A 25,062-nucleotide genomic window follows, 5' to 3' on the forward strand; every position below is an offset into this window, starting at 1 on the left:
CCAGCTACTCGGGAGGCTGGGGTGGGAGGACTGCTTGAGCCCAGGAGGTTGTGGCTACAGTGAGCTGTGATTGAGTCACTGCACTCCAGCTTGGGGACAGAGCAAGACCATGTCTTAGAAAAATAAAATAGTATAATAATAAATCTAAGTAAATAATAAAAGAACAGGTCTCCTCCACATTGACAGCGTATATAATACGTATTCTTTTTCTCTTTTCCTTTTCCTTTTTTACGAGATGAGGGGTCTCCCTATGTTGCCCAGGATGGCCTGAAACTCCTGGACTCAAGTGATCATCCCACCTCAGCCTCCCAAAGTGCTGGGATTACAGGCATGAGCCACGTCACTGTGTATAATACGTATTTTTTTACTTGACTTAGTATTTACCATAAACCATACACTGTTCTCAGTGCTTTATAAATATTCACTTACTTCTCAATAACAACCCCAAAAGTACAGTCACCCCTATTTTACAGATGGGAAAACTGGGGCACTTGGTGAAAGTTACATATACATTTATATAGATAAAAAGTGGCAGAGTGGGTTTGCCTCCAGAGTTTGGGTGTGTGAAAGCCAAGGCCCTGGGCCCCTGGAGGGTCACTGAAAAATCAGACATGAGACAGATTAATAGGAGAAAAGGCATACACATTTATTTATTTATTTATTTAGAAACGGAGTTTTGCTCTTGTTGCCCAGGCTGGAGTAGAATGGCGCCATCTTGGCTCACCGCAACCTCCGCCTCCTGGGTTCAAGTGATTCTCCAAATGCATACACATTTATTTAACATGTACATATGAGAACCTTCAGAATGAAGACCTAACCCCACCCCCATGAAGTGCAGAAGCTTATATATGGTCTTGAGGTTACAGAAAGAATGGTGCCTTGGATCCTAGCAAAACAGGTTACAGGAGGGGTGAAAAACAGGAATTCTGTTGAGGGGCAATAAATGATTACTAAGGAGAATGAATGGATCTGGGAACAGAGATTAACTTGTAAACAGTTCTAACAGTGAAAAGGCCTGTTCAGGTGTGGTTACATTCTTGGTCTTAGGGGAAGAAGAAAAGAACTGCTTTACTTATTGGGTCTGGATCTTAGGCAGATAGAGCCTGTGCTTTGGGAGAGATGAGGGGTGTGGGTGTGTGTTTAAGGGGGAAAGGCAGGATGGTCAGGAAGACCTTGAGGCTTCTTCTTCAGTTCAGCATGTCAATGCTGTATTTTGGGCTACGGTTTCCGAGCCCCAACAGGTGTCTCCCTTGTCATCAGTAGTTTCAACCACAGTTCTGGCATGTGAAAGTATAAAATCCTTGGGAAGTCAGCAGCCCTACTCTAAACTCTAATCCACGTTGGTCACCAATTAGCTATTAAAACATGCTGCCTTAAAACAAACGTTTCTTCAAAAGTTAAATAATGGGGTTAGATTCTTTGTTTTCATCCACACACTGAAGACCAGGCCCGAAGGGCTGTGCTGAGTGGTGTGGACACAAAGACCAACAGGAAGCAGGCTTTTACCTTCAAGGACTTCAGGATGTGGCGGGAGAGCCGCTAAGCCAACAATTATAACAGAGGATGACAGTGTTCTGTTAGGAGCTGGGAGGGGAGACCCCTCCTGTGAGGTGGTTCCCCACTCACTGTGGCAGGTGTGGAATTTGGGCTGGTGGTATTAAGAAAGGCTTCCAGGGGTAATTACCAGAAAGGTAGGAATTACCCAGGCAGGCAGAGGAGGGGGTGGTATCCAAGCAAGGGAAACAGGATGTGAAAACACAGCATGAACAAAGAAAACAGAGTTCCTTAAGAACATCTTTGAACATTAATGTCCATTTTAAGAGTTTCTTGGTCGGGCGCGGTGGCTCACACCTATAATCCCAGCACTCTGGGAGGCCGAGGCAGGTGGATCACCTGAGGTCAGGAGTTCGAGACCAGCCTGGCCAACGTGGTGAAACCCCATCTCTACTAAAAATACCAAAAAAATTAGCTGGGTGTGGTGGCGGGCGCCTGTAATCCCAGCTACTTCAGAGGCTGAGGCAGGAGAATCGCTTGAACCCAGGTGGCAGAGTGTGCGGTGAGCCAAGATTGCGCCATTACACTCCAGCCTGGGCAAGAAGAGCGAAACTCAGTCTCAAAAAAAAAAAAGAGTTTTCTTTTCCCTCCTCTGCACACCTACAAGCAGCTTCTGTGAAACCTAACAGACCTAACACAACAGCCTCTTAGAGGAGGTGTCAGTCAACTAACATGTATTTGTTAAGCACCCGCTAAGAGCCCTACATAGATGTAGGAGATCCTAGAAGTCTTGTAGTTTAGTTAGAGGCCACCCAGTTCTGAAACTGGGGCTAGTGAAATGCAGAAGCCTTGTTTGCCCATGTCCAGGGAGGCCAGCAGGCAACTACAAAGCAAAGAATACCTCTGTCCCCTACTTCCCCTGTTATGGTGACACCAATTTTCTTTTCTTTTTTTTTTTTCTTTTTTTTTTGAGACAAGAGTTTTGCTCTGTCGCCCAGGCTGGAGTGCAGTGGCACAATTTTGGCTGACTGCAAGCTCCACCTCCCGGGTTCAAGCCATTCTCCTGCCTCAGCCTCCTGAGTAGCTGGGACTACAGGCGCCCATCACTGCACCTGGCTAATTTTTTGTATTTTTTGTAGAGACGGGGTTTCACCATGGTCTCGATCTCCTGACCTCGTGATCCACCCGCCTCGGCTTCCCAAAGTGCTGGGATTACAGGCTTGAGCCACCGCGCCCGGCCGGTGACACCAATTTTCTAGTTCTGTGAAGGTTCCAAGGTTTTCTACTCAGAAAGGCAAAAGAAATAGGACAAGGGATGGAAAGGATTAGGAAAGAGTTCCCAGCCAGGCATAGTGGCTCACACCTGTAATCTCAGCACTTTGGGAGGCCAAAGCAGGAGGATCACTTGAGGCCAGGAGTTTGAGACCAGCCTGGACAACATAGGGAGACTCCATCTCTACAAAACAGACAAACGAAAAACAAGGAAAGAGTTTCATCATGGATAAGGCAGGCTCCTCTTTGGAAAGGTCAGCTGAGGCCTCAGAATAACACTTCCCCTCCCCCAGCACTCCACCTCTGGCCCCTCTGGAAGAGGGTGGTTCATATCCGACCTCCTGGCAGGGAACTGTAGACTGAGTCAACAACATTCAAATCTTGAAAAAATAAGCAAGAGTGGTGGGGGGTACACGGTGAAAAATAGTAAAGAGAGGAAAGCCAGAAACAGTGAGCCAGGGAACAAGAGGACGGAAGACAGGATCCAGGCTGTATCTACGGAGAGATACAGAAGGGAGATGCTGTTGTTGCTGCTGCTGCTGCTGCCACCACTAGTCCTCAGGGTTGCTGCAGGCCGATGTCTACATGATGAGACACAGAAGTCTGTGAGCCTTCTCAGGCCCCCTTTCTCCCAACTCCCCCGAAAATCTCGCTCTTCCTCCCTCACCCTCCCTAGTTCCCGTGATCCTCAACCCCTACGAATCCAAACCTGCTATCTAGGAGATCATATATCAGATGGAGCTTGGGATCCTGAGGGGGAAGGAATGAGAGGGGTATCCCGAGCCCTGGCTGCAGTGAGAGAGGCCACTCAGCGAATCCAGGCTGTTCTAGCAGGTGAGTGAGGGAACAGAGGTGCCATGGAGGGTTGAGGAGCAGAGAGGTCCAGGGGAGGAAGATCAACCCAGAAAAAGTACTGGAATTCCAAGATATGGAGGGAAACTGACCTCTTGTCAAGTCCCTCCAGTGCAAGGACCCCTACTTCTGAGTCGAGACCCTGCACGGTATTGCCATGCTGTCTGGGGAGACCCAAATACCCCAAACTACCACAGGTGAGTTCATGTCATTGACAATGTATGTAATTCTTCTTCAGGGATACCTAGAAATGTCCGCAGCTCACCTACAGATATTCACTCTTATAGGTGCAGCCTCTTGAACCCAGGGTACAAAGGAGAGAGTTGCCTGGGGGCAAAGGTGAGATTGAGTCAACAACACTGAAATCTTGAAAAAATAAGGGTGGTGGGGGGATACGCAGATAGTAAAGAGAGGAAAGCCAGAAATAAATACACCATGGAAGAAGGGGACGGAAGACAGGATCCTGAGCAGGCTCACCTCTTAGTCTCAAGGATCTGGAGATCTGCAGCCTGCCATGACCATTCCAAGACCACCAGCATCAGAGTTACTTAGTGTGCTTCTTAACAATGTAGATTCCTGAGCTCCTCTCCCTGCTAAAATTTAGTAAATCAGAGACTGGGGGTGAAGGGGCAGAACTCTGTATTCTAGCCAGCTGCCTAGATAACACTAAGACAGACCAAACAGACTCATTCTCCCCTACTCCTCATACCCAATTTCCTACTGTCCCAGCCCATCTGCTAATACAACATTTCACTCCCTGCCAGATTCCTGACGCCCATCTTCGCGGTTACACCTTGTGGCCAGAGCAGGGTCCCCCACAACTGGTCCAGCCAGATGGGCCTGGGGTCCAAAACACTGATTTTCTTCTGTATGTGCGGGTTGCTCACACTTCCAAGTGCCACCAAGAGGTGAGGTTCAAATCAAATCTCCTTTCCCTGCTGTCTCTCTCAATCTTAAATCTCATGAGGAGGGTTAGGGAGCATAAAAGCAGTTTTTTGTTTTGTTTTGTTTTGTTTTGCTTTGCTTTTGTTTTGAGACAGAGTCTCACTCTGTTGCCGAGGCTGGAGTACAGTGGCCCAATCACAGCTCACTGCAGCCTTGACCTCCTGGGCTCAGGTGATCCTCCCATCTCAGCCTCCTGAGTAGCTAGGATTACAGGTGTGCACCACCATGTCCGGCTAATTTTTTGTATTTTTTTGTAGAGACGGGGTTTTGTCATGTTGCCCAGGCTGTGTCTCGAACTGTTGGGCTAAAGCAATCTGCCCGCTTTGGCTTCCCAAAGCGTCAGGATTACAGACATGAGCCACCACGCCCAGCCAAAAGCAGTTTTTATTAAGTTGTGCTTATTTGGGATAACTTAGGGAATGTTAGGAACGTTTGGGTTAAGGCTACCCCCATCCATAGCCATCCCTCAATACCACTCCTGCAGAGTTTTGCAGAGTCCCCTGGTCCTCCATTTTCAGAGGATCTCTTTTATTTGTGATACCCTATTTTCCTCCTTTCCGGCCCTACCCTGTCCTGGCCCATCCACAGCCCTCTGTCATAGCCTATGCTGCCTGCTGCCAGCTGGACTCAGAAGACAGGCCCCTTGCCGGCACCATTGTCTACTGTGCCCAACATCTCACCAGCCCCAGCCTCAGCCACAGTGACATCGTCATGGTGACTGCTGCATGATGAATAGGGAGAAGCAAACAGGTTGCAGAGTAGGGGGCCAGGTTACTCAGTTTCCCATAAAGTCAAAGAACCCACAGAGGATGGAATAGAAGGTGCCTCAAGCTCTAGGAAGAGCTGATTGGGCAGAGGGGTATAGAGTGTTTGGTCAATCCTGCTGCAAATTCGGCCCCCTTACTGGGCTGTCATTTGTCCTTAGGCCACACTACATGAATTGCTACATGCCTTAGGTTTCTCTGAACAGCTCTTCAAGAAATGGCAAGACTGCCCCTCAGGATTCAGCGGTAAATGAGAGGAATGAGGTTAAGGACTTCCCACAATCAACTAGAGGGAATTCACTATCTCATAACCTCCTTCCTTCTAATTTTACTTCACCCTTCCTAAGTTTCCCTCTCCTCGTATTGCCTTCTTCCTTTTCTGCACTCAGTTAGAGAGAACTGTTCTACAAGGCAACAAGTGACAAGGCAAGATGAGTGGGGACAACTGCTTCTCACCACCCCAGCTGTTAGCCTCAGCCTGGCCAAACACTTGGGAGTGCCGGGGGCTTCACTGGGTGTTCCCTTGGAAGAAGAGGTGAGAATGAGAACACCTTGGGGTAATGGAAGAAAGGAGTAGCCAGGTAATAACCAGCCATCTGCTACCTCCTCCAGGAGGGCCTTTTGTCCTCGCACTGGGAGGCCAGACTACTCCAGGGTTCTTTAATGACTGCTACCTTTGATGGAGCCCAGCGCACTCGACTCGACCCAATCACCCTCGCTGCCTTCGAAGACTCAGGCTGGTACCAGGTCAACCACAGTGCTGCAGAGGAGCTGCTGTGGGGCCAGGGTGAGAAATAAGGCAGACCTGCAGAGAGGCACTCATGACCCAAGTCAGCTCTGGGGGAAGCGGGAGGCTGGAGGGGTTTCTGTTGCTGATGTCTAATCGAAGCTATGAGGATAGCTGGTGCAGAAGGATGTGTGGGCTTCATTTATTGAGGGCTCTCTTTCCTTCTCGTTCTCATCTGTCAAGCAGGATCTGGCCCGGAATTTGGCTTGGTGACCACATGTGGGACTGGGTCCTCAGACTTCTTCTGTACTGGCAGGTGTGTGTGCTGAGTGGTTAGGGGATTGTACGGCGGTCAGTGATCCTAGTGTCACTCTACCATCCATTCCCCACAGTGGGCTGGGCTGCCACTACCTGCACCTGGACAAGGGAAGCTGCTCCTCAGACCCCATGCTGGAAGGCTGCCGCATGTACAAGCCCTTAATCAATGGGGTGAGTAGACAAGAGAGCAGACAATGAAACTCAGTGGGTCTGGAAGGGAGTCAGCTTCAAAGGCATCAGAACAAACACTATTCTACCTTCTGACCTGCCCTTCAGAGTGAATGCTGGAAGAAGGAAAATGGATTCCCTGCTGGGGTGGAGAATCCCCATGGGGAAATCTACCATCCCCAGAGCCGTTGCTTCTTTGCCAACCTCACGTCACAGCTGCTCCCTGGGGATAAGACCAGGCATCCTTCTCTTACCCCACACCTCAAGGAAGCAGAGCTCATGGGCCGCTGCTACTTACATCAATGCACAGGGAGGGGAGCTTACAAGGTGCAGGTGGAGGGCTCACCTTGGGTCCCATGCCTTCCGGGAAAAGTTATACAGGTGGGTACCATAAGAGGAATAGTGGCAGCATACTGGCAAAAAGAAGTTGGGAAATACTTGTATGATGGTACTGTCCAACCTGTTTTGATGTACATACAGTTTTCCTAAGTACCCACTGAGTCCATAACTCTGACCTAGAATACATTTTCCTTAGAAGACTTGAACAGATAATCAAAGCAAAACCATATCCTGCTACATATTTCCTTGTAGATACCTGGGTACTATGGTCTTCTCTTCTGTCCCCGGGGTCGGCTGTGTCAGACTAATGAAGATATCAATGCTGTTACTTCCCCACCTGTGAGTCTTTCAACCCCAGATCCACTATTCCAGCTCTCTTTAGGATTAGCTGCGCCTCCAGGCCACTCTCTGGGGAAAGAACAGCAAGAAGGGCTGGCTGAAGCAGTACTGCAGGCTTTGGCGAGCAGAGGTGGCACTGGCAGGTAAAAGCTTGAGTATTTATACAATGGGTCAAGGAGAATCCCTAAGTCCTTTACTTGATGACTCTCCTCTGAAGACCTTTTGTTCATCCCACTCTTAGGCCTGCACCTGTTTCATGACATATACTCTGCCAGGAACTATACCTCTATTAAAACATTCAAATGTCCATTTAGGTGCTATTTCCACAGCCCATCAATTACCACTAGCTTGGTGTTTACTGTGCATATGTGGAAGTCCCCTGGCTGCCAAGGGCCTTCAGTGGCTATGCTGCACAGAGCCCTGACTCTGACTCTCCAGAAAAAACCCCTAGAAGTGTATCATGGAGGAGCCAACTTTACCACACAACTCAGCAAGTAAGATAATATTCCAAGTACTTTTCTTTCAAATCCATGGAGTCCAGATGTTTGAAATTAAATTAAGCACTCACTCATGTGTATATTGTCCTAGACACGGTTGCGTTTCAGAGAACAAAGATCCCTAACTAACACGATCATCCAGTCCCGTCACTACCTGGCTCCCTTCTCCCACACAATAACACATTCCCCCATCTCTAGGACATAGGTATCTTAGTTCCCCCCACCCCAACCTTTTTTTTTCTTTTTTTGAGACGGGTTCTCACTCTGTCACCCAGGTTGGAATGCAGTGGTGTGGTCTCAGCTCACTGTGGCCTCAACCTCCCTAGGCTCAAGTGATTCCCCCACCTCAGCCTCCCAAGTAGCTGGGACTACAGGTGCACACCACCGTGCCAGCTAATTTTTGTATTTTTGGTAGAAAGTTTCACCATGTTGCCCAGGCTTGTCTCGAACTCCTGAGCTAAAGCAACCCATCCGCCTCTGCCTCCCAAAGCACTGGGAGCCACTGCCACCACTCCCGGCCCCCTTCCTTTCTTAAGCACTGGTAGGGATTGTGCCTAGCTACCTAAAGACCATAGACTGACTCTTCCCTTAAGCCACTTCCCTCGCCGCCAAGTTAGGTCTTCTTCCAATAATTTAAGATGCTGGAAGACTTAGATCTTGACCTTATTTCTACTTTCATGTTCTGTAGTCCCTCTTAATGATGTCCTGTTTAGCCTAATGCTTGGATGAGGTGAGGTTTCATGAGCTCTATCTTTAAGGGCAAAGCCCCTTAGCCAGATGTGGTGGCCCGGCATGCGCCTGTAGTCCCAGCTACTAGGAAGTTTGAGGTAGGAGAATCGTTTGAGCCTGGGAGGCAGAGGTTACGGTGAGCCAAGATCACACCACTGCACTCCAGCCTGGGCAACAGACCAAGACCTTGTCTCCAAAAAAAAAAAAAAAACACACACAAAAGGTAATGCCCCTTTATCTACTAAGCCTAGGCATTATTCCAAGCCAAATATTACCTTCTGTGTTCCTAGGTTGCTGGTTACTTCGGACCATAATCCCTCCATGACCCACCTAAGGCTGTCCATGGGACTCTGCCTAATGCTGCTAATCTTTGTGGGTGTACTGGGAACCACAGCCTACCAGAAAAGAGCCACTCTTCCTGTGAGACCATCTGCCTCTTACCATTCACCACAGCTCCATGGCACAAGGGTCCCAGTTAGAGGAATAAGGGAGGTGTGAAGTTGCCCAGAACATGACAGGGGGTAAGGAAGAGAATCATTTCTTGGGAGACAACTGGATGGAAAATCTATTGTGTATACTTAAGTTCTACTTTCTTTGGAATGCCTTTCCCCAGATATCAATTTTATATAGCCTAGCAAAGAAAAAAAGGGTGAAGTTTTACAGTTCTAAAGATCCATTCTTTATTTTGGTACAAAAATAAACTGTTCAACCTGTAAATTGTCACCTGTTTTAATATTATTATGAAGCAAACTTACAGAATAGGAACACCTGCTACCAGTTCCAAGACTATCACATGCATATGCCTTAGAAAAAGGCCAGGTATGATGGTTCATGCCTGTAATCCCAGCATTTTGGGAAGCCAAGGTGAGAATGGATTGCTTGAGGCCACCAATTCAAGACCAGACTAGAAAACGTAGCAAGACCCCCACATCTACAAAATAACTTTAAAATATTGTGATGCGTGGCTGTAGTCCTAAATACTCAGGAGACTGAGACAGAAAGATTATTTGAGCCTAGAATTTGAGGTTACAGCGATCTCACACTCACTGATGATCATGCCACTGCACTCTAAACTTGAGTGACAACTCATCTCTTAAAAAAAAAAAAAAAAAAGGTCATTGTGATTTGGATTCAGTGTGGAGAAGGATGCAACTAATTATCTCCCTCTCCTGATTTTTCATAATTTTATTAAATCATCACTGGGAAAACTAATGGTTTGGGTATCATACAATTACACTAGAATCTGATAGGAGTGGTAAAACCAGCCAAAGGAATCCAGGTAAATTATAAAAATGTCACCTTTTATTGTCCTGTCTTATTTCTGGGGAAGGAGGGTTCTACTTTACACACTTCATGAGCCAGCAGTGGGCCTGAGTTATAATGTGTAGGTTCCTTTTGGTTATAGCTGCAGAAGAAGCCATCAAATTCTTGAGGATTTGACATCTCTTAGAAAGAAGCAAACTAGTAGACTGATAAGCGGGATTGCTTAGATTGATAATATTCACAAATAGGAGTCCAGTTGACATGCTATTACTGTTGAAATAACCATGCCTATACTGGTCAGTGAGTTCAGTCAGCTGGTCCGAATACCAGTTCCAGAGCTTTAGATGACACATCTGAATTATCATTGTATAGAGTCATGGCTTGGCTCCATCAGCTATGGTTATCTTCTTTGGTCTGAATGCCTATCAGTCCTTACCAGCTGTAGCAGCCACTGCTTGGTAAAACTTTGCCACGAAGTCTGGCTCACTGAACTCCAGCTGTCTGACAAATTCATTGCGCTCCTGCTCAGCCCAGCCTCGAAACCACTGATCCCAAAGATGTAGCTGGCACTCAAAGATAGAAGGCGGTCGGTCTGCCCCAGACACACTAAGCTGCTCCAGACTATCCAGCAGTGGCTGTAATTTTTCTGGCACTGCCTTAGCTACCAGGTCCTCTAGGAAACGTTCACGCTGGGGACCTGACCAATTGGCAAACCAGTGAAGAATACACTTCATCTCCTGGGAGGTGATGTAAGACATCGGAGGAGGGGAAGGGTTAGTATTGTGTGGTACTGAGGGTAAGAGAGATGGGAAGGATAGCGGCATTGAAGAGGATGACTCCAGTGGCATCCTGAAACATAAAAGCACTGTTACACGCTCTCCAGGTAGAGCAACGAAAATACAACTTTCAAGCAACAAGACATCTTACCACACTCAATTAGCATCTACAGAGAAAATTACTTTTTATGAATTCAAAGACCCAAAATTAATAAAGTCTTTTATTTAGGTTATCCAACTACCTTAGAGAAACCACCAAAAATAACTTCGTTTCCTATTTGCCTGCCTTTTTCAAACCCATTCTTCCCTACCCATTGTCACCCTCCATCTTTCTTATAAAGAACCTAAAAATAACCAATATATTTCTTGTTCACTCTCTCCCTCTTACTTCTATGTGCCAGGCTGGGTAAAGAAAAAAACAATGATTAACCTTGGTCCATCACATCTTCTCCAAAACGAAAAAGCACACATTTTAAAATCTAATTCGTGCAGCTGGTCAAGGCTGATGGTAATTGTTTTGTAGCTATCAACAGTGGGAGAAGAAAGAAAAAAAATTATTTATGATGAAAGAGGCTTCAATGTGCATATAAGCCTCTGAAATATGCCAAGAACTTCATAACATTCGTTACCTCCTTATATTTCCTGTAAAGCACCAGGAAAAGTTAAAGAGCAGAGTAAGGGCCTTGCTCAAAATAAGGTAATGCACTATAAGAACCAGAAGCCCGGGTGTTTGAGACTTAAAAAAAGAGTCCAGTTGGTTTGTTGGCTTAGAGATCTAATAACTGTTAAACTACTTCATGACAATCCATGTCTTTAAACAATTGCCCTTAATATTTAGTATGGGCCAGACACAGTGGCTCTTGCACTTCCAAAGAAATCTCAGCACTTTGGGAGGCCGAGGCAAGAGGATAGCTTGAGTCCAGTTGTTTGAGAACAGCCTGGGTAACATGGCAAAACCTCATGTCTACAAAAAATTTAAAAACTCGTTGGGCGTAGAGGTGCCTACCTGTAGTCCTAGCTACTCAGGAGGCTGAGGTAGGAGGATCACCTGAGCCCGGGAGGTTGAGGCTGCAGTGAGCCCTGATGGCACCACTGTACTCCAGCCTGGTTCAGAGTGGAGTGATCCAGAGTGGAGTGACAAAAAAAATTTTTTTTTTTTTAGTATGGCATCTATTGGTGCCTTGCTATTTATTTATTTATTTATTTATTTATTTATTTATTTTTGAGACGGAGTCTTGCTCTGTCGCCCAGGCTGGAGTGCAATGGCGTGATCTCGACTCACTGCAACCTCCGCTTCTCGGGTTCAAGTGATTCTCCTGCCTCAGCCTCCCGAGCAGCTGGGACTATAGGCATACGCCCGGCTAATTTGTTTGTATTTTTACTAGAGACGGGGTTTCACCATATTGGCCAGATTGGTCTCCAACTCCTGACCTCAAATGATCCGCCTGCCTCGGCCTCCCAAAGTGCTTATAGGCGTGACCCACCGCGCCCGGCGCCTTGACATTAATTTTGCATCATGAATGCAACGGAAAGATCAGCCCATTTGATTTCAGTAGTTTTCAGTCTCTTAAATCTTTAACATATCTCTTAAATCTCTAAACTATTTGTCTGTGACCTATTTTACTGTTTGTGTTTCTTCTGCAACAAGTTGGAGGATTGCTAGTGACAAAGAAAGAAGCCCCTGAACAATATTAGTTCAAGTACCAAAAAAGTTCAGGGCGCTTGCATTTTTCAGTTCTTGCCCTACAGGAAGCAGTTCCTCCAAGGGAACTTACTGTCTTCTTCGGAGAAACGGAGAATTTTCCCAGAATCTTGCCACACGGCGTCCAAGGCAAACGCAAACTCAAACTCAAGTTGAGCGTCACAAATCAGTTCATAGTCTGGGTCCGAAGACACGGCGCTGCCTGCCTCTTCCCCAATTTGGAGGCCACGGAGCTTGTTATTCCGATTCCGCCCCCCTCCATAGGCCCTACCAAAAAAAAAAGCCTAAGATGGGAGTGGCTGGGATTCAGAGGACAGAGGGCAGAAGCTGTTTGCGTTAAGAAGTAGGAGGCTTGCCCTATTAGGATAGTCCGCAAACACCGAGTCTGACCCGGCCCACAGAGGTACTTCCACCCCGCTTACCTCCCCTTTTCTCGCGGAGGGCACCCGAAGATTGTCAGGAGTCCTTAGACTCCAACTACGGCTGCAGCTTCCAAATTTCCTGAAAACCCTAAGCTGGGCCAGCCCGGCAGCCCACGCACTTCCGGCCTCGGACCCGCCCCAAACACCCAAGCGCCCCAGCGCTTCATCTCCAGGTACGGAGATAAACGAACATCTCCGATTATGGTTACACCAGAGTCGAGGGCTTCCGAATATATTCGATTCAAAGCTTCGGCAAGACGAAGAAAACCGAGCCTGAAAGCAGGGCGAGAATAGGGGAGCTGCAGGGCGGATGGAAAGAATTGATTGGTGCCGATGTGGAGACGGAAATATCCGAGGACATCCGGAGGAAGCCGGAGCGTGCTGAGTGGTAATCGAGGGGTAGAGTACGGCAGTGGGCGGGGTCATCTCGGTACGTTCGAAGGGCGTTGGCGGAAATTACCGAAGATGCCCGAAGCCGTCGGGACGGACCCGAGTACCTCACGCAAGATGGCGGAGCTGGAGGAGGTGACTCTGGACGGGAAGCCTCTTCAGGCGCTCCGGGTGACCGACCTGAAGGCCGCACTGGAGCAGCGAGGCCTAGCCAAGAGCGGGCAGAAGAGTGCCCTGGTCAAGCGGCTCAAAGGGGTGAGGAGTCGGCGTTGCTGGGGTGTCGGAGGAGAGCGGACCCGGTAGAGACGAGCCTCTGCCGCGGCGCAGGCGCAGTATCCGGGCTCGGCGCGAGCTCGCTCAGGCCGCCAGCGCGAGCCTCTGGATCCGCGCGCACGGTGGTTGGTGAGGTTCGCGCTAGAATGGCGATCGCGCCGGTTCCCGCCTTAACGGCAGCAGCGCGAGCCCAAATGGGAGGGTGTGCACTACTCTCCAGGAGTGTCTTAAGCTCCTTCCTCCTTCCCCCACCCCCTCCTTGTTTGTATCTGTGGTTTCGGCGCATGCGCTGCAGAAGGAGTTAAATCCCACTACAACCTACGGCGTTGCTGGCCTGAGGGGGGCGAGTTGGGCTGGGTCGGAGTTAGGGGTATAGTTGCGCGGAGGGGTGGATGGGGTTGGTATCGGTATCCGCAGGAATAGGATTGGGGTAGGGTAAAATGTCTGCTCGATTAGATGAGGAGGTGAGATGAAGAGAGACCTTTATGTGAAGGGACTTGGTGAGAGAGGTGTCTAATTTATAGGGCATCTAGTGGCAATTTGGGTGGTTAAGAGTTTGGTGAATATTGGTGAGAGAGGCGAGGCAGGTTGATATATATTGGGGATTTTGAATCGGTTTGAGTAGATTAAGGTGGGAATGTCACAAGGTAGGTGTAGATCGATTCGAGTGTATAGGTTTGGTTTAAAGAAGGGAAGATGAGGATGTCTTGGTTTTAATTAGAGTTCAATAGGATACGTGGCAGGTAGTGCAGATTAGGTCTGGGTTGGCTCCAGGGTTGAGTTGGCAGACCGTTGCTTATACAGAAGCTGATTGTGTGTGTGTGTGTGTGTGTGGATGTACGGACTAGGTTAGACCACAGTACACAGGGTCTCTGGTCATTTTCTTCTGTAGCCTCCTCTTTGAAGATTTTGTAAATTTGGTAAATCTAGGTGCCACAGTACTGGAAATTATACAAATTGACTCTAGTCCTGGGTAACCCTTTGACCAAGTAATTCCGTCAGGCAAAAACCAGGAGCCCCATGGCTGCTGGTTTGAGTATTTTTAAGTAATTTTACCTGCATGATCAGATTTAGAAGGGGCACTTGGCACAAGTGCAGAAGACAACAGGGATTTTAGTACTGGTTCTATTACTGATATTGTGACATAGCCAGGTCACTGATTCTGTGTGCCTGCATTTTATATATGTACGTTTAGTAACAGTAACCATGGCTACCTTTAAGGGTCTTCTGATGATGAATGAGAACAGTGTTAGTAAAGGGTTTTCAGGTCCCTGGAAGAGGAATACAGTTTAATTGTGTATATTTAAGTCATTGCATTTAATTAAGAGGTTGTGGTAGAGGTGGGAGTTTTTCTTTTTTTTTTTCTCATCATTTCTGACTTTTACCCTTCTCTATACCAGGCTCTAATGCTAGAAAATTTACAGAAACACTCAACACCCCATGCTGCATTCCAGCCAAATTCCCAGGTGAGAAAGGTTTATTCAATGGAGTGGGCTCTTTGGATATACAGACACATGGCAGGACGTGGTGTTGTATATTTCATGCTTAATTCCTCACGGCTATTTTCCTAAGTTCCCTTGGTCAGAAATGTTCTCAAACCAGGACAGTTGAATTCTAATCACCCAGTTGTATACAAGGGCCTGGAGTAAAGAACAGACTCAGAGGCGCTATTAGTTTATAATAATTGAAATGGTATGTGCAGAAAGGTGTGGCTTCCATTAATTACGTGTAGTACAGAGATCTGAAGTCATTTATCTGCCATGAATTTAGGAAAGGTAGTTGATGTCTTTGAGTATGGATATAAAGTAGACCACCAATGTGACAGTGTAGGAAAATAGTTGCTAATTAAGAACTCTTGTTGATGTAGATTTTCCAAGGGTTCAATCCTGTGTAAGTCACCCACCATTACTAGTGTTAACTACTAACTCAATGCACTTATTCATAAGCATTACTAATAGCTCCTTTGCTTAGGATAAGAAACTTAACCTTTGGAGGCCTTGGTTTCCTCCATTTCCCTATCTGTAATATGAGAAAAAGTCAAACTAAACCCATGGATTTATAACTGCTCTCTTGGGGTTTTGTGGAGCTGCTTTGGGGAGCTTCCTAGGGGAAATACCTTTTTCCCAAGTAAGCAAGGCTCATACTCCTCTCTTAAACTAGATTAGATCTACTTTTATCCGCTTTGACTGTTGCGTTTCTGCGTAAGATTTCTTTTGAATTATTCCACAGTTAAAATCCAAGAATTATTAGGCTGCAGAGTCTCTTAAAGTTTCTTTCAGTTTTTGAAAATCCCCTCTTTATAATGTGTCATATACTTAAAGGAAAAATCCCAGTCTTTGTTAAAGCAGTGGTGTGCAGCCTCAGTACTAGATGAAGTCCCAGGATACTGTGGAAAACAAGAGAGCCCTCCTACTCCCTTGTTATCACCTCATTAAGCTGTAAGTATCATAATCTAGCCAGCTTTCAGAGGTTCAATTAAGTACTTTAACAAGCATAAGAAACTGCATAAGTTAATCAGCTTAATTGTATTGTTTTTACCCATTGCATTTTAGTCTTTGAAGCTTTGCTTTTATTAACAGGGGTTTTGCAGCAAACATGCCTATTCTGTAATACATGCAACCCACCCTTAGGCAATGTCCATTGAGTGCCAAGAGACTCATTTCTACTTTAGTTGAAAATAAACATTTACTATATTTAGGAAACATGACTTAATGACTAGAAAGTATTCAGGTTTTTTTTTGCTTTTTCGGGAGTTCTAAATAGGACTTGGTAAGCAAGAAGGTTCTAGGGAGGAGAACTTGTGAAGAGAAAGCTGGAGGTCAGAAGAGCAACTTGGGAATCTATTACAGAAAAAATAGGAAAAGGCATAAGTTCCTGTTACCAAGGATTTCCTTTCACCCATACAAAATGGAGTTATAACTTTGTCTAAATGCTCAATGGATATCCCTTTTCTTAGTCTCTTGATTTCATACTTTTAAATACTGTACTTGAATTTTGCAGACGTTGATAAAATGTTTCCTGGATATGAGGCCCGGCATTGTGGCTCACACCTGTAATGCTAGCACTTTGGGAAGCCAAGGCGGGTGGATCATCTGAGGTCAGGAGTTTGAGACTAGCCTGACCAACATGGCAAAACCCTGTCTTTACTAAAAATGCAAAAATGAACTGGGTATGGTGGCACATGTCTGTAATCCCAGCTACTCGGGAGGCTGAGGCAGGAGAATGACTTGAACCCGGGAGGCAGAGGTTGCAGCAAGCCGAGATCGCGCCATTGTTCTCCAGTCTGGGTAACAGAGTGATACTCCACCTGGAAGAAAAAAAAAATGTTTCCTGACTAGGTAACGATTGATCTTTTGGAGGAACTGGCTTTTTTTTTTTTTCCTTGAGATGGAGTCTTGTTTAAACCCAGTGCAGTGGCACGATCTCGGCTCACTGCGCCTACCACCTCCTGAGTAGCCAGGATGACAAACTCACACCACAATATGCCCAACTTTTTGTATTTTTGATAGAGACGGGTTTCACCATGTTGCTGAAGCTAGTCTCGAACTCCTGAGCTCAAGCAGTCTTCCCACTTCAGCCTCCCAAAGTACTGGGATTGCAGATGTGAGCTACCATGCTTCAGTCTTGATGCTACCAAAAGAAAATTTTAGATTACCCTTTAGATAATGTTCCACGTAATCTAGGAATTTAGCCTAAAAGGTATAATTACAGGAATTTTAATTTAAGGTTATTTGTGCCTGGGCACAGTGGCTCATGCCTGTAATCCCAGCACTTTGGAAGGCTGAGGCGGGTGGATCACTTGAGGTCAGGAGTTTGAGACCAGTCTGACCAACATAGTGAAACTCCGTCTCTACTAAAAATACAAAAATTGTCCGAGTGTGGTGGCACACACCTGTAATCCCAGCTATTCAGGAGGCTGAGGCAGGAGAATCATTTGAAGCCAGGAGGCAGAGGTTGCAGTGTGCTGAGATCACACCACTGCACTCCAGCCTGGGCAACAGAGTGAAACTCTGTCTCAGAAAATAAAAATTAAAAAAAGTAATTTGTGTACCAGTATCACTCTTTGGAAACTGAGTATTTAAAACAAAAAATTATATGCAGCTCTTCTTTTTGCCTTTTTTTTGGTGACTCAAGGCTATTCTGTTCTGCAATATAGAACCAACTTAGAAAAGAGCCTTCTAGCATTTTAGTTATCTTTCTTGGGTCCAACTTTGCTCCATGGAATTTTCTTCTTTGCGTTTTCCTGGTTTGTTTTCCTAGATCCTCTTTTTTCATTTCCTCTACACAGATTGGTGAGGAAATGAGCCAGAACAGTTTCATAAAACAGTATCTGGAAAAGCAGCAGGAGCTACTTAGGCAGCGTCTGGAACGTGAAGCTCGAGAAGCTGCAGAACTTGAAGGTAAGCCCAGATTGTCACTTTTAACAAGGAGTTCGTCATTCTTATCCCTGTCACCGAGTAGATAGGCCTGTCTAACTAGGCAATTTCAGAAATAAGTGAGGCTGAGACTGCTACTTACTTGCTTTCATAGCCCATGAAGCCAAGTGATTTACTATTTACTTTTGTCAGGGAAGAGGACACTTAATTTGACTGTCTTGTTAGAAGAGGATTCCTGCCAACAGGAAGAGTTATAAGTAAATTAAGCTACTATTTAGATGAAGTAGTGCTGAATCCCAGGGAGTTTTTTCTTTGTATATGGTGCCCTTTTTGGTATGTATCTCTGTATCTGTGACTTTGCTGACCTCCTTCACTCCTCTACATATTCCTACATGCTGAGTCCTTCACTCCCTCCCTGCCCCGACCCGATCTGTACTTTGCAGAAGCTTCAGCTGAGTCGGAGGACGAGATGATCCATCCTGAGGGAGTGGCTTCCCTGCTGCCTCCTGACTTTCAGAGCAGCCTGGAGAGACCAGAGCTGGAGCTCAGCAGACATTCGCCCAGTACGTATCTCCCTCCCCACTGCGCTGTTTTGTCAATCCTGCGTAGTTGGTGGGGGGAGGTAGTTACACCTCCTTTCATGCTAAGCCTCCATGAAAGTCCCAGGGAAATTCTGTGACATTGATATTTGACATCTGTTTCTCATAAGTATACATCCTTTTTGAAGTCTGCTTTCACCTAAATATTGTGTTACCTTCTCAGTGTTTTACGAAGCAGTGTGATTTTTCTTCTCTTCTGTACCTCTTCAACTCTTCTACCTCTGAATTTGGCAACAGTCAACTCTTTTTCATCTCACCAATTGTGTATTACATGTTAACACATTCAGTCATCTCCCCAAATTGGGCATCTGCTGTGGTCTAATCAACAGATTTTTATTGTATACTTGTATACCAGGCACATGCTAGGCACTAGGAATATAGTAAAGAAAGAAGTCTCAGCCCCAAGAAACTTAGTCTAGTGAGGAGATGGACATTAGTTACAGTTGTATTGGCTGCTATGCAAGGCAACCCAGAGTATTATGTGAGCATATTATGATAGGGAGCTCTAACCTAGTATATGGGATTGGTTCAGGCAAGATTAATCAATTTCTTCACATTATAAAAAATATTAAGCACCCAGGCTGAGCACGGTGGCTCACGCCTATAATCCCAGCATTTTGGGAGGCCGAGGTAGGCAGATCACCTGAGGTCAGGAGTTCCAGACCAGCCTGGTCAACATGGCAAAACCCCATCTCTTAAATACAAAAATTAGCCGGGTGTGGTGGCAGGCACCTGTAATCCCAGTGACTCGCGAGGCTAAGGCAGGAGAATAGCTTGAACCCGGGAGGCGGAGGTTGCAGTGAACCGAGATTGCACCATTGCACTCCAGCCTGGACAGTAGAGCAAGACTCTGTCTCAAAAAATATATATAACAATAAGCACCCAATTTTGCATGATATCTCAAGCAGAAGTCTATAAATATAGCCTTTGTCTTTTGGGTACTCCCTGTCTAAGTCAGTATACTTTCAGGAGAACATGTACAGGTTGAGCATGCCTAATCCAAAGACTCAAAACTTTTTGAGCATTCACAGGACACTCAAAGGAAATGCTCATCAGAGCATTTCAGATTTTGAGTTTTCAGATTAGGGATGCTGAATCAGAAAGTATAATGCAGATATTCAAAACTCCAAAATCTAAAACCCTTGTTATCCCAAACATTTTGGGAAAGGGATACTTAATATGTATATAAGACATGTGGATTGTTAGTAGATGTATTAAACCAATGCGTAACTTAACAAGTATTTTGAATAATTCGTAATGTTGAGGGGGTGCGGAATCCACAATAATCAGTATTTTTAGGATGTATGGAAGTTTCCAGCTCTTCTGATTAATATAGAATTCCTTTGTGGACTACACTTGGTTTTAGTCAAAAGGCTAAGCAGCGATAGAATCTTCATGGAAATAGATTTTTTAGGAGATATTTAATGGTGGGAAAGAAATTATCCAAAAGGTTAGAGAAAATAGAGGGCCTTTGAGCCTAGTTTTAAGGTCATGTTTTACTCAGTCCCTGTTTTTCTTGATCCTAGTCTTAGACCCAGAAAGACATTTTTAGAAATCTTTAAGTAAGAAAATACTTCGGAATTATTAAGTTCCTTAGGGACCTCTTTTCTCCTTAAATGTGAGAGTAGTAGACCCTCAGCTGATCCACTTTACTCTCTGCGCCCTTTCCCCCCCAATTTTAAAGCCAGGAGGAAATAGAAAGCTCTTACAAAATTGTCAGTATTTCTTCTCACATAAAACTAAAAAAAAAAATTTATTGAATTCCTACTGCGTACATATCTCCATGTGAGAGTATGTTGGGAGTTAGCACAGCGTAAAGTCTATTAGGAAGAGAGAACAATTGCACATAAATCGAACAATAGAAGATAGTATGTGACAGTGATAGAGACATAGGGACCCAAGAGTGGAAGAGCTCTGAGGACTACAGTGATTAGAGAAAGCCTCATAAAGAGGTATAGGATTTGAGCTGAGCCTTAGAAATGGTTTGGCAGAGAGGATACAAAAAGATATTTTTAGGAAGGAACAAAGGCAGAGACAGAGGAATGAATATGGTATTTTTAAAGGAGAGGTAGTAGACTAGCCAGAGTAGAGTATTCTCAAGGTAGACTATTAAAAGGTAGATTAGGGTGATATACAGAGGGCTTTAAATGCCAGGCCAATAAGGCTATGAGGGTTTTTTTTTTCAGTTCTATAGGTAATGGGGGAACCATTGAAAATTCTTTATAGGACCATAATTTGATAAGGAGCTCTCTTTTAAAGAAAAAAAAAAAAGAGGCTCTCAGTTCTTAATATAATTTGAAATGAAAATGAGAAATGATTTCTGAAATAGATTTCAAAAGCAAAGATTTAGAGTAAGGGTAGCCAATCTTTTCAGTGCTTTATGTCATCAGACCCTGCCCATGGCTAATAATTGATGGACGAAAAAAAATAACCCAAAGGTTAAAAAAAAAAAGGTGAAAAATAAACTGAAAAGCATAAATGTAGTAAATTGTAGAGTACTGCTCATCATTTCCTTACATGCTCTTCAGTGTCCTTTATGCCTTAAACTTTCCTACCTCTGATCTTGGCTTAAATAAGAATCCCATTATCGATGTTGTACAACATTTAGTTAAGGTCCTGAATGGAGTGGCTGTTTGGAGTTCTATCAGTGCCTAGTTGGATCAGCATTAACCCTGGTGTTTGCCCAGAAATCAGATTCTTCCAGGTGTAGTATCTCAGTCTGCCATATGCCAGTATGCCATTGCAGTGGCAGCTTATTTGTTAGCTTTGGATGTTTTGGGGTTCTTTCTTGAATAACAAATTTTGATTAAGTTTCCTACTAACATTTTTCAAAACACTTTTGGAACCTGAGGGGGATTTTTTGTTTGTTTTAATATTATTATGTTTAAGAATATGGATTCCTGGCCCCTACCCAAAGAATCTCAAGGAATGGGAGTCCTGGGACTAGATTTTTTAAAAAGTCTCTGAGTGGATCTGTTGACCAATTCATTTTATGAATGACTAACTGAAGGAAGAGTTTTTCAGTGTTACAATTTATCAAGATCTTTGGTTTGTATTCCAGCATCCTCCTATTTATGTGCTATTGGCAAAATCCCAAATAGGAAGGAAGAATCGGTTTGCCCAGGTATGGTGTGGTGTCTCACATCTGTAATCCTAGCACTTTGGGAGGCTGAGGTGGGAGGATCTCCCAGGAGAATGGCCTAAGCAACGTAGCAAGTCCTATCTGTACAAAAAAATAGAAAACATTAGCTGCCTGTGATGGCACATGCCTGTGGTCCCAGCTACTCGGGAGGATGAGGTGGGAAGATTGCTTGGGCCCTAGAGATCAAGGTGGCAGGCAACAGAGCGAAACCCTGTCTCAGAGAAATAATTGGTTTATAAAATCCTGTCTGACTTTCCCTCTTATGTCTCCATCACTTTCTTCAGATTTTTCTAAGGTGTTGGGACTCATTATCTACCTACCATAGTCAGAAATTATCTGAATTTCCTTCCATATCATGACTGTGTGTACAAAAATTCTTACTGTCCTTAATTTTTTCAAAAAGAGCTCAAACTAAGAAAATACATTTTAAAATGGATATTCAGAATATTGATTCTTTAACAAAGGTGACTTTAGCTAGCCTTTGGCTTATAGAGTATGCCCCTCATTCCTTTTTCTCCATGTTAAAACCTGGATGCTGAAATTGTAGAGAAACGCTAGGTAACTTACTTACAGGTCTAACATGAGTCAGATCTAGGTTTGGTATTGTTTCCAGGTCTGTATTCTCTTCATTCCTGCTTCTTATTCACACCTAAGGTTACCTTTTAGCCACAGGCTTTTCTTCGATCTCTGGCTACCTTACTTTGGTCCCACAAATCCTGCCCAGTATTTTGTTTTCTAGGATGAAGAACTATTTCCTCTATAACCCTTAAACATTCTGCACTTTAATATATCCTGCATTGTCTAGCAACTGCCTTTTCCTGTCTGTGAAGACTTCTGGCTTTGGATTCTTGGAAATTTAATGTTTACCCTGAGTTGTTTTTCGAATCCTGAAATACATTTATTAGCCTGTTATCAGTATTGGCTCCACCCTTAGCTAAAGCACTCACTGTCTACATGTGTTACTAACATCTGGCCTAAGACATTCAGTGTGGCCATGTTCTTGTAATAGAAGGTATAACCTTTCTCAGAAGTTTGTCTGCATCACATCAGCTCTTTCCAAGGAATTAGAAAGAGATTCCTCATCTCTTTATATTTTGCATTGCTGACTAATTTCTTGTTTCATTTCTAAGGCCCCTCCAGTTTTCACTTTTATTGCAAAACAGTGGTGACCAAACCTTTCTGAACAGCCCTGCTCATTTCTCCAGGTATCTTTGATGACTTACTAAGAGTTCTTCCAGAGGAGTAATCATCCAGAAATCCTATCACTGCAGTTTTACAGTATCAAAAATAACAATCCAATAAATAGCATATAGTTCACAGTAGGTAGGTAAAGAGGCTGTTTTGCTTGTACATACTGATTTTAAAATTGCAACTCATTTATTTGACTTTCTTTATTTTTGAGACAGAATCTAGCTCTGTCACCCAGGCTGGAGTGCACTAGCACCATCTCAGCTCACTGCAAGCTCCGCCTTCTGGGTTCATGCCATTCTCCTGCCTCAGCCTCCCGGGTACCTGGGACTACAGGCGCCCGGCACCGCGCCCAGCTAATTTTTTGTATTTTTAGTAGAGAAGGGATTTCACCATGGTCTCGATCTCCTGACCTCGTGATCTCCCCGCCTCAGCCTCCCAAAGTGCTGGGATTACAGGCGTGAGCCACCGCACCCAGCCTTGACTTTAACACATTTATCTCTGACCAACCTTGTACATGCCTTTTTTTTTTTTTTGATGTGTGTGAGACAAATTAGCTTCTTTCGTTGATACTTGCAAAGGAACTTTGCCTAACATTTATGAAAACTTTTTATTTTGGTTTTACTCATTTTATAATTTAGCCTATTTCAGATCACCGAATTATGAAATGATTATTTCATTTCACTGCACTACTGTCTTACAGATAACTTCAAATGTTTGCTAAAGAGTCTGGCCTGTTACTTTGTATCCTAATCATATATCCTGTATGAACAACCATAACACAAATCTTTCTTCACTTACCCAGATATGAAATGGTATATACTCAAGAGGTCCTTTTAATGAAATGATCATGAAGTAAAGTTTTACAAAATATGTGTAGTCTTCTAATTGATTTCATTAGTTTCATTTTGTTTTTTTTGTTTTTTTTTTGTTTTTTGAGATAGAGTCTCGCTCTGTTGCCCAGGCTGGAGTGCAGTAGCACCATCTCAGCTCACTGCAACTTTGCCTCCCAGGTTCGAGCGATTCTTCTGCCTCAACCCCCTGAGTAGCTGGGACTACAGGCATGCGCCACCACACCCAGCCAATTTTTTTTTGTATTTTTAGTACAGACGGGGTTTTACCATATTGGCCAGGCTAGTCGTACTCCTGCCCCCGTGATCCACCCACCTCGGCCTCTCAAAATGCTGGGAGTGCAGGCGTGAGCCACCACGACCAGCCTCATTTTGATTTTTTACTTCTTATTACAGAAGCATTCGCCTAGTTCATTTTAGATTGAAAGGATATAGAAATAAGAGAGAAAGCCGGGCACGGTGGCTTACAGCTGTAATCCCAGCACTTTGGGAGGCAGAGGCGGGCAGATCACAAGGTCAGGAGTTCGAGACCAGCCTGGCCAATACGGCAAAAACCCGTCTCTACTAAAAATACAAAAATTAGCTGGGCATGGTGGTGGGCGCCTATAATCCCAGTTACTCAGGAAGCTGAGGCAGGAGAATCGCTTGAACCCAGGAGGCAGAGGTTGCAGTGAACTGAAATCGTGCCATTGCACTCCAGCCCGGGCAACAAGCAAGACTCCGTCTTTAAAAAAAAAAAAAAAAAAAGAAGAAGATCTGGGGTTAGAGCTGCATACCACCTGCTTTATTTGCACTATTACTATAGAACATAGTTTTGTGGATCATTTAAACCTTTTGTACTGTATTAAAATTGAGTCCAGTCTAGCTGATTAAATATCTGGAATATAATTATCTTCCTGCTATTTTCTAAACTGGTTCTCATTGTTATTAGTATTGCTACTCTACATAGTTGATCTTTTTTTTCTTTTCTTTGAGATTGAGTCTTGCTCTGTCGCCCAGGCTGGAGTGCAGTGATGTGATCTCAGCTCACTGCAAGCTCCGCCTCCCGGGTTCACACCATTCTCCTGCCTCAGCCTCCCGAGTGGCTGGGACTACAGGCGCCAGCCACCACGCCCGGCTAATTTTTTGTATTTTTAGTAGAGACGGAGTTTCACCGTGTTAAGATGGTCTCAATCTCCTGACTTCGTGATCCCAAGTGCTGGGATTGCCGGCGTGAGCCACCGTCCCCAGGCCTAGTTGATCTTAATTCTGGTAGGAAATTTAGAAATCATCTAGTGCAGCCCCTCCTTTTTCTCAATCACGACATTTGAGACTCGGGCACAGTGGTTTATACCTTAATCTCAGCACTTTGGGAAGACCAGGGTGGGAGGATTACTTGAGCCCTGGAGGCTGAGGCTGCCGTGAGCCATGATCATGCCACTGCACTCCAACCTGGGTGACAAAGCAAAACGCTGTCTAAAAAGAAAGATATTGAGACTCAAATTACCTAAGTAATTTACCCAGTTACCTTCCTTCATGGAATCTGAGCGAAACTTTCTTTCAGTATTACATAGATTAATTGTTCAGGATAACCTAGATGGGTGGTTTCCAAGCTTTCTTTTAATAGAACTTTTTTCCCTTTAAAAAAAAAAAAAAG

The 25,062-nt window shown here is 44.7% G+C and overlaps 3 protein-coding genes across 6 annotated transcripts in view; 2 read left to right on the forward strand and 1 right to left on the reverse strand.

Annotated features, from left to right (window-relative positions):
* The first annotated feature begins 3,242 nt into the window (after window positions 1-3,242).
* LOC105503774 (leishmanolysin-like peptidase) lies at window positions 3,243-7,789 on the forward strand. Its single transcript, XM_011930861.1, has 9 exons — window positions 3,243-3,600; window positions 3,722-3,815; window positions 3,906-3,957; window positions 4,383-4,526; window positions 5,489-5,573; window positions 5,717-5,862; window positions 5,940-6,114; window positions 6,301-6,370; window positions 6,447-7,789. Exons 1-9 carry the CDS (start codon window positions 3,285-3,287, stop codon window positions 6,568-6,570), a joined length of 1,206 nt encoding a protein of 401 aa, XP_011786251.1. The 5' UTR covers window positions 3,243-3,284; the 3' UTR covers window positions 6,571-7,789.
* Window positions 7,790-9,611: 1,822 nt separating this feature from the next.
* Window positions 9,612-13,641, reverse strand: LOC105503776 (chromosome unknown open reading frame, human C14orf119). 2 transcript variants are annotated; one of them, XM_011930868.1, is made up of 2 exons: window positions 12,608-13,641; window positions 9,612-10,556 (listed from the first exon to the last, which is right to left on the reverse strand). In XM_011930868.1, exon 2 carries the CDS (start codon window positions 10,553-10,555, stop codon window positions 10,133-10,135), a length of 423 nt encoding a protein of 140 aa, XP_011786258.1. In that variant the 5' UTR covers window position 10,556; window positions 12,608-13,641; the 3' UTR covers window positions 9,612-10,132. The 2 variants fall into 2 exon arrangements, with proteins under 2 accessions (XP_011786258.1, XP_011786259.1); XM_011930869.1 differs by having other exon boundaries at window positions 12,188-13,641.
* The window catches only part of ACIN1 (apoptotic chromatin condensation inducer 1), a 37,433-nt gene continuing 24,983 nt past the window's right edge, over window positions 12,613-25,062 (forward strand). For 2 of the 3 annotated variants that reach the window (XM_011930862.1, XM_011930863.1), the window contains exons 1-4: window positions 12,613-13,252; window positions 14,671-14,736; window positions 17,559-17,670; window positions 18,090-18,209. In XM_011930862.1, coding sequence (XP_011786252.1) covers window positions 12,941-13,252; window positions 14,671-14,736; window positions 17,559-17,670; window positions 18,090-18,209 — 610 coding nt within the window. In that variant the 5' untranslated portion in view covers window positions 12,613-12,940. The remainder of the gene's footprint in view (window positions 13,253-14,670; window positions 14,737-17,558; window positions 17,671-18,089; window positions 18,210-25,062) is intronic. The other variant, XM_011930865.1, reaches the window with a different exon arrangement.

Source organism: Colobus angolensis, unplaced genomic scaffold (genome assembly GCF_000951035.1).
Source record: "Colobus angolensis palliatus isolate OR3802 unplaced genomic scaffold, Cang.pa_1.0 Scaffold88, whole genome shotgun sequence".
In the NCBI taxonomy this organism is placed as follows: Eukaryota; Metazoa; Chordata; class Mammalia; order Primates; family Cercopithecidae; genus Colobus; species Colobus angolensis.